Raw genomic sequence first — 9,085 nt, forward strand, 5'->3', positions numbered from 1 at the left:
TCATATGTATGTTAATTGAACCGGCTCGAGGCTGGTGATGTTACATCCGCCTAATATTTTATCTTCTAATTTTTAATTGAAAGTATTTCTGGGATGCATTCAAGACAAACCCATTTTGTAATGTTGCCATCGATGCTTTCACACAATTTTCTTATTGACATTATATATCCAGCTTGGAAATATATTCCGAATAACAACGCACTTTAAATTAAATTTATAAAGTAGATATAGTATTATTTTAAATAAACTTTATTCTGTCTAATTAATCACAAGGATCTGAGAACACTATGAGATCTTAAAAAAAAAAAAAAATTATACATAAGCTAGTAGCGAATATTGATCCAAGGACGAAGGCATATGGAACCTTGCATGCATATGTTTTACAACGAAATAAGACCTGACAATCTGAGAGTGTTATACGTGACTTATAGTTGACTTGCTTTGTACTTCAAACCATGTGATAATCATAAATATCTTCCTTAAGCTTTGTCCCCAAACCTCGTGCTAGCTACTATATATAAATCTTCAATGATGATTCGTACTCTATCTCAACAAAATTTGCATCACCATTAATTGCCATGACTCATCACACAAATTACTTCATCTTTCTCTTTCTAGTTACCTTAAGCTTTTTCTTCGAAATTTCGAACGGTTCATTTATCAATGTGGTTAGCTATGGGGCTAAACCTGATGGAAAGTCCGACTCTACCATGCCCTTTCTTAGGGCATGGTCATCAGCATGCAAATCAAATGAAGCAGCCACAATTTACGTGCCCCAGGGAAGTTTTTTGTTAAAACAAGTGACATTTTGGGGTCCTTGCATGAACAAGATTCATTTTCGAATTGATGGCACTATTGTTGCACCTTCAGATTATTGGTCACTAGGTAATTCAGGATATTGGATCTTGTTCATGAAGCTTAACGGGCTTTCAATCTATGGAGGGACTCTCGATGGAAAGGGTGCTGGCTATTGGCATTGTAGAAAAGCTGGACAGAGTTGTACTGCTGGAGCAAGGGTATGTGTATCCATATTTGTATACTATATATGAAACTTTTTTTTTTTTTTTTTGGAAACAACTATATATATGAAACTTTAACCCATAGTATATACACCTTTTCTTTCTTTCTTTCTTTTTGTTTGTTGTGACTGCATGCTATGCCTCTCACTCTATGTTGGTGAGCAAGGAAAGGGAAAAGAAAATATTTAATAGTGTGAATGCTTACTTAAGATACAAGTGTCATTATTTTAGTGTTTTTTTTTTTTTTAAAGTGAAGGTCAATTTAGTCAGATGATTATGAAAAGTAATATTACCTCTTTTTTTGTATTACCAATTGTGATAATATTATATATAAAACTTTTGCTTTGAAAGATTAAATTGATTATTAATTTCTATGATATTGATTACTTTTAAGAAAATCAATTTAATATCTTTCTATAATTATGAAACTAAATTGATGTCAACTTTTTTTTAGACAATTTAATTATTGGCACATGCATATCGGGAAATGAGTATTTATTTAACATTAAATAAAAATAGAAAAGGGAGAATAACATGATTAGATGGGTACTTGTCTTCCATAGGAACTACAAGAACGTTGTTTTTAGTACAATTTATCAGCTCACTCTCTAATTTGGCGATATTTATTCTCTGTTCCATTCATCCCCCACCCCCAAATACTTATCGCGATCTTATCAACAATCTTTCCAACACCTACCTTCCGTAATGTGTTATTTTAGAAATTCAGATCCATAATTTTGGCTCTAATATCAAGTAGTATATCGGACACTTATCACTAGGCTAAAAATTAAGAGAGGAAGTTGATCTCACTGACAATTTTCTTTCTCTTCCTTGATTTGAAGAGTAATATAAAGGGTACGTGTGTGTGTCTCTCTATATATATATATATATATAGGGGCAGATTATAATTACAAACTTTTTTGTTTACAAACTACACTAAGTATGACCGGTCATACTTTAATCATACAGTGTACGACCGGTCGTACACTATATATATATATATATATATATATATATATAGGGTTCATCTAATCTCATGTTACATGAAAGAAGATACCTTATGTTGTAGATACATATGTTGTAGGACCCACTATTTTCAAAAAAGGAAAAAAAAGAAAAAAGAGTGTCACGATTTTCGATGGGTCTATAGGAGATAAACTACTCTTATGTTGCATAAGAGTAGTTTTTCCCATATATATATGGGGAAGGATATTGTGACAACCAAGTGGTGTTACTACCAAGTGACTACCAATCAATCTCACCGTTAGATCGATTATGTTGATCCAACGGTTATATTTATTTCCATCTTTGTATGGTCATGATTCCCCATATTTAAAGTGAAAGCATTAAATATGGGAAATCATAACCATACAAAGGTAAAAATAAATATAAAGTATTAAATTTGGGGAATCATGACCATACAAAGATGGAAATAAATATAATCGTTGGATCAATATAATCGATCTAACGGTAAGATTTATTGGTAGTCATTTGATAATAACATAACTTGGTTGTCACAATATCTTTTCCCTATATATATATATATATATATATATATATATATATATATATAACGAACACCAAAATAATGCACTATTGGGTAATTTATGCTGGAATATGCTTAGGGATTCTTTGTAATTATAGGTTGCTAATTATGAGATTTGATTTAACAATTTTTTAAACAAGAATTACTCTATATAAATTTGTAATGTTACCTCAATTATTATCTTCAAATACAGAATTACAATAGACACCATGACATAGTTAGCAGGTAATGCACTATTGGGTAATTTATGCTGGAATATGCTTAGGGATTCTTTGTAATTATAGGTTGCTAGTTATGAGATTTGATTTAACAATTTTTTAAACAAGAATTACTCTATATAAATTTGTAATGTTACCTCAATTATTATCTTCAAATACAGAATTACAATAGACACCATGACATAGTTAGCAGGTTGGGTAATATATACTTTTTTTTTTTTTTACCCTTTTAGGTCCTAACAAAAAAAAAATACGGTTCCCACTTTAGTCTCTTACAATAAAAAATTAATCGACTGGTCCCTATGAAATTTAAAGTGGACCCATTTTAATTCTTTTGAGGGACTAATATGGGTCTTTTTTGAATTTATGAAGGATCACAATTTCAACTAAATGGGTCCACTTTGAATTTCTTAGGGACCTCGAATCTATTTTTTTTTTGTAAGGGACTAAATTGGGAATATTTTTTTTGTTAGGGACCAAAAAAATATTTACTTTTTAAAAAAAAAACTGTTAATTAGTTATTGATAGTCCAGAGTGAAGAAAAGCATATGATATATGGTTAGAGTTGTGCACATGTTTAGATTCAACATTCCAAATTATGCAAGGATCGATATCGGGATCATGATGAGAGGAATTACTCAAGACAATAAAAAGAAAGAAGCATGAAAGCTAGTGATTATAGCCATGTTGAGGGTTAGTCCAAATAATTTGGGTATATCAAGATTTAAATAATAGTTTATGATAAGATTTCCCAAAATACAAAATAAGAAAAAATAAATAAGCAAGACCTTAATTTAGTAGAAATTAATTTGCTTATTTATTAGTATCTCTTATTTTGAATACTAGTAATTAATTTTGTGATCAAGTGCAGTCTATATCGTTCAGTTGGTCCAATAATGTGGTGGTTAGTGGATTAAAGTCATTGAATAGCCAAGCAATGCACATTGCCATTGACCATTGCAAAAACGTTCTGATCCAAAATGTGAAAATCAGAGCTCCCAGTGGAAGCCCCAACACAGATGGAATCAATGTGCAGTTTTCATCAGGAGTTACTATCAGCCATGCCATCATAATGACCGGTGATGATTGCATATCTATAAATCAGGGTACCACCAATTTGTGGATTGAGCACATTTCTTGTGGCCCAGGACATGGCATTAGGTAATTTTTTTCATTTCTTTTTCTTGTATAATAATAAAGACGATGCATGAATATTATAACCTTTCTTACTTCTATGAAAAAATCATGTGTAAGTACTTTAATTTCTCTTATATTGTTTTTGTTGTCTATATAGCATAGGGAGTTTGGGCACCTATTCGGACGAGGCTGGAGTTGAGAACGTGACAGTGTCCAATTCAGTGTTCACCAGAACAGAAAATGGTGTTAGGATAAAATCGTGGCCACAAGCAAGCAATGGATATGCAAGAGACATTGTGTTTAGGAACCTCATCATGCAAAATGCCCATAATCCCATCATTATTGATCAAAGATATTGCCCCGGCAAGGAATGTCCTCACCAAGTGAGTTCTCCAAATATCAACCAAAAATCACTTTTCTCGAGTTTTTCAAACAATCATCTCTATAGTAGAAATAAAAAACTTTTTATTTGATCAGAAGAAGTAATTTTTGCATTTGATTAGATGCATCCAAAGAGAAGCAAATAAAACTCTGAATTTGTGAATGAGTAGTGCTTTCCACCATCTTTGCAAATTATCCAAATGGGGATGGAAAGCAAAACCTTATATGTTTTAGGGGCGGTTAAACTTATCATCATTTTAGGCTTACTACTTGATTGATTATCGTTGGATTAATTTTAAATAAAACGGTTGAAAAAGAGAAAGAAATAACTGTCGTTGATTTAAAATTATTCCAACAACAACCATTCAGGTAATAAGAGTTATTGATAAGCCTAAAATATGGTAAGTATAACTTATTCCATGTTTTAAAAGTAAATAATGATCTATATAAAATGTTATAACATTCGTTTCTTGGGTTAAAAGAATAAAATACAATTCAAAACACAGAGTTCTGGCGTGGAGATAAGCAGAGTATCATATGAGCATATAAGGGGAACTTCAGCAAGCCCAGTAGCTATGAATTTTGATTGCAGCCAAAGCAACCCATGTTGGGGTATCAAACTGCAGGACATAAAGCTCATTAACAATAAGGGATCTCAAACATCATCTTGTACAAATGCTGGTGGAAGTAGCACTGGAGTGATCATCCCAAGGAGTTGTCTTTGAATACACACATTAAAAAAAAAAAAGAGTTTATCATAAACATAATAGAAAAAGTTTATCGTTCCTAAACATTTCTTTTGATTGTTGTGAACAATATGCGTATTGCCTTGATGAAACTTTCAATATATGAGTTCATCTTGGAGAACTCTCAGCATTCATCAATATTGATTGTGTTTCGTATATTAATTTTCTTTTTACTGAAACTTATATCGCGCAATACGAAAACAGATTGCCTTTCTATGTATACATGCGCGGTAGGGTTAGGATTTTAGAAGAAGAGAAGAAGAAGATCGAGAAGAGAAAGAGCGAACAAGAGAGAAGAGTTGTCCAACAATTATCTATCCATTTTCTATTTTTTTGTATTTTTTGTATATATTCTCAATGTCTAAGTAACAACCGAATTTAAAATGCAAGGCACAAATTAATAAACGATCTCAGCCCATTAAGAAATCAGCAAATCGTTTGGGCCTCAAAATACTCCTCTTGGGCTTGTTGTCTATGATGACTTTAGGAATTGGGTCTTGTAGCCCATTTAGGTTCAATACACCCCTCTCTCCCCTTGAGACACAACATCGTCCGCAATGTGTGACTATTGAGTAGGACCAATCAGGGAGTTTGGGCAAGGCTGACACAGATTGCCATCTGAACCGTTGGATGAAGAAGGAGCCAGATCTTTATGCTAAACAGCTGGGTGGCACTTTGGTAGGGTAAGTGAAGGGTTGTGACAACTGATGTTCGGTGAGTCCGCCACGTGGTCTGATGGGATGGTGTTGGCTACATCGTGTGGTTTGAAAAGCTCTTTGTCTTTGGGAACAAAAGTTGTGTTTTGTAAATGGAGTGGGGATGGTAAAGGAGGCGTTGGTTGGGAGTGACATCAGGAGAGGCCATTTGAGGGGTGGCTGAAGCGGTGTTAGGTTTAGGGTTCAAACCCAGTGAAAGATTCGAACTTTGAGCAGTTGCTGACTTCCTGGTACCTTTAGGTTTCCCAGCTACTAGATCCATAATCGTGAATTCATCCTCCCATGTGCAATCTTCCAGTGGTAAGCCCTCCCATTTAACCAACACTTGAGGAATCTCTTGCCCTTGTCGCCAGATCAAGCGATTTCCAACCACCGCTTGAGGATAATGGATGGGAGGTCCATCCAAGGCCGTAAGTGGTGCCGGTGGACGGGGTAATTTGAAATCTGCATGAAAGGGTCTTAAAAGTGAGACGTGAAACACATTGTGTATTCGAGAAGTCTTCGGTAATTGAAGACGATAGAAAACTTGGCCAATCATTTCGAGGATCTGATAAGGGCCATAAAATCGTTGTGCTAGTTTCTGCGACGAACGGCGAGCCACAGATAATTGTCTATGAGGTTGTAGACGCAACAAAACCCAGTCACCTACTTTAAAAAATTTCTCTTTTCTCTTTTTATATGCAAATGCCTTCATCGCGTTCTGTGATTTGAACAGGTTGTCCCGTAAGGTGCATAAGATGTGCTCTCTGGTGGATAAATCTGAGCCAATGGCATCCACTGTTGAAGATCCGAGGGTATAAGCCAGCAAGTTAGGTGGTTTGTGGCCAAAAGTGATTTCAAAGGGAGTCATTCCTGTAGAGCGATTGAACGCTGTATTGAAATGGAATTCTGCCAAACTCATGTATTTTGACCATAGTTTTGGGTGATTGTGAGTGAATGCTCTGAGATATTATTGAATGCATTTGTTAACTCTCTTAGTTTGCCCATCTGTTTGTGGGTGATACGCTGTGTTATAATGCAGGGATGTGCCTTGGAGTTGAAATAAGGTCCTCCAGAAGGTACTAAAGAACAGGGGGTCTCGGTCAGAAATGATTGTACGAGGGAAGCCATGCAATCTCCCCACTGATTCCCAGAAGATTTTGGCAACGTGAGTAGCTGTGTAGTTTGTGGTTAATGCAGTGAAATGTCCCCTTTTTGAGAATCTGTCGACCACAACAAGGACGGCAGTAAAGCCATTAGATTTGGGTAGGTGTGTGATAAAATCCATGGATAGATCAGTCCATAAGGAATTAGGTGGAGTAATGGGTTGAAGTAGGCCGTAAGGGGAATGGTTTTGGGGTTTAATTTTCTGGCAAACTGAGCAATTTTTAACAAATTCCTTAATGTCTGTTCTGATTCCTTTCCAGGTGAAGGAGCATGTGATACGTTGAAATGTAGCATTAAAACCAGAGTGGCCTCCTTGAGGAGAAGACTGCAACTCTTGTAGTAGTCGCGGAATCAAGCTTAAACCTGCGGTTAGATAAATACGATTATTGAAGAGGAGCAATTTGCCCTAGATTCTCCACTTAGGCCAGGAATTAGGATCCCTTTGTATATCTTGTATAATCTGAGTAGCATGTATATCCTTCTGTAACTCCATATGTATTATGTCAGAATAATGTGAAGTAGGCCATGATATAACAGATAACTGGGAGAATTGGGAAGGTGGCATCCTTTCTGGCTGTCTGGAAAGGGCATCTGCCACAATGTTGGCTTTCCCAGATTTATATTGAATCATAAAATTGAACCCCAATAACTTGGCCAAAAAAAGTTGTTGTTCCGGGGTTTGCACTACTTGAGACATAAGATGGTGTAAGATGCGATGATCCGTTCGGATGATAAAATGAGAGCCTAGTAAATACTGTCTCCATTTAGCAACTGCAGCTGAAATAGCAAACATTTACCTCACATAATTGGATTTATTTCTCATTGTAGGGGATAGTTTCTTGCTAAAAAACGCTATTGGGTGATTGTTCTAGAGAAGAACAGTGCCCACACCCATGCCTGAAGCGTCAGTTTCTAGAACAAAAGGGGTAGAAAAATCTGCTAGAGCCAGAATATGAGCGTTCGTCATTAGTGCTTTCAGCTTTTGAAAAGCCTCGTTTGCTGCTGTTGACCATGTAAAACCTGACTTGCTTAATAAGTCTGATAATGGAGCAGCCACCAGAGCATAATTTTTAATGAAACGCCTGTAGTATCCTGATAGGCCCAAAAATGCTCTGATGTGTGTTTGAGAGGTGGGAACAACCCAGTCTGTGATGGCTTGGATCTTCTGTGGGTCAGGAGCAACCCCACTGCCTGATATAATATGTCTAAGGAATTGAATCGATGGTACAACAAAAGAGCACTTGGACATCTTTGCATATAGGGAATGACTGCGCAGCTTTTGTAGAACTTGTTATAAATGATGAATATGGTCCTGTAAATTTGCACTATATACCAAAATATCATCAAAGAAAATAACTATAAAGCGGCGAAGAAATTCAGAAAAAACCTCATTCATAGTGGCCTGAAAGGTAGAGGGTGCATTAGAGAGGCCAAATGACATAACTACAAACTCATAGTGGCCTTGGTGTGTTCTAAATGCAGTCTTATGGATATCTATCGGATCCATGAGAATTTGATGATAACTGGAACGTAAGTCCAATTTGGAAAAAATTGTAGCACCATGTAGCTCATATAATAACTCATCAATCGTGGGTATTGTAAATTTGACTTTAAGTGTCACCGCATTTAAGGCCCTGTAGTCCACACAAAAACGTCAGGTCCCATCTTTCTTTTTGACCAGTAAAACTGGAGAACTAAAGGATGATTGACTGGCTCTAATCAATCCATCTGCAAACATTTCTCTAACCAACCTTTCAATCTCATTTTTTTTTGGAAATGGGGGTATCTTTAAGGTCGCACTTGAATGGGTTTAGTACCTGGTTGAAGTACAATTTTGTGGTTGTATTTGCGGTCAGGTGGAAGTGAGGGAGGTGGAAGGAAAACCTCTGTGAAATCATGTAATATTTGTTGAATGACTGGGTCAGGAAGGTGTTTGGTATTGGGTTGGTTGGCCATGTTAAACAGAGGGTCATTGTTGGCAGTCACTGTAGTGGTAAAACACATATGGCAAGAAGAAACCGAATCATGGGCCACTAGGCGGTGTAATTGGGCTGGGGATATGGCTTCAGGGTCCAATGACAGAGCTCCTTGTAAAAGGATGGGTGATTTTCCACGAATGAAAGACATAGTGAGTTGTTTATAATCAGTGATAATTGGGCCCAATGTGGCTAACCAT

The 9,085-nt window shown here is 36.0% G+C and overlaps 2 protein-coding genes across 2 annotated transcripts; one reads left to right on the top strand and one right to left on the bottom strand.

Annotated features, from left to right (window-relative positions):
• Positions 1-578: 578 nt before the first annotated feature.
• On the top strand, positions 579-5,026 carry LOC133292898 (polygalacturonase-like). Its single transcript, XM_061491385.1, has 4 exons — positions 579-1,016; positions 3,655-3,944; positions 4,078-4,303; positions 4,808-5,026. Exons 1-4 carry the CDS (start codon positions 579-581, stop codon positions 5,024-5,026), a joined length of 1,173 nt encoding a protein of 390 aa, XP_061347369.1.
• Positions 5,027-5,797: 771 nt separating this feature from the next.
• Positions 5,798-6,664, bottom strand: LOC133292902 (uncharacterized). Its single transcript, XM_061491387.1, has one exon. It carries the CDS (start codon positions 6,662-6,664, stop codon positions 5,798-5,800), a length of 867 nt encoding a protein of 288 aa, XP_061347371.1.
• Positions 6,665-9,085: the final 2,421 nt, after the last annotated feature.

This window comes from Gastrolobium bilobum, unplaced genomic scaffold (genome assembly GCF_033153095.1).
Source record: "Gastrolobium bilobum isolate Gb01-03AN ecotype WA unplaced genomic scaffold, APGP_CSIRO_Gbil_v1 utg27100, whole genome shotgun sequence".
Classification (NCBI taxonomy): Eukaryota; Viridiplantae; Streptophyta; class Magnoliopsida; order Fabales; family Fabaceae; genus Gastrolobium; species Gastrolobium bilobum.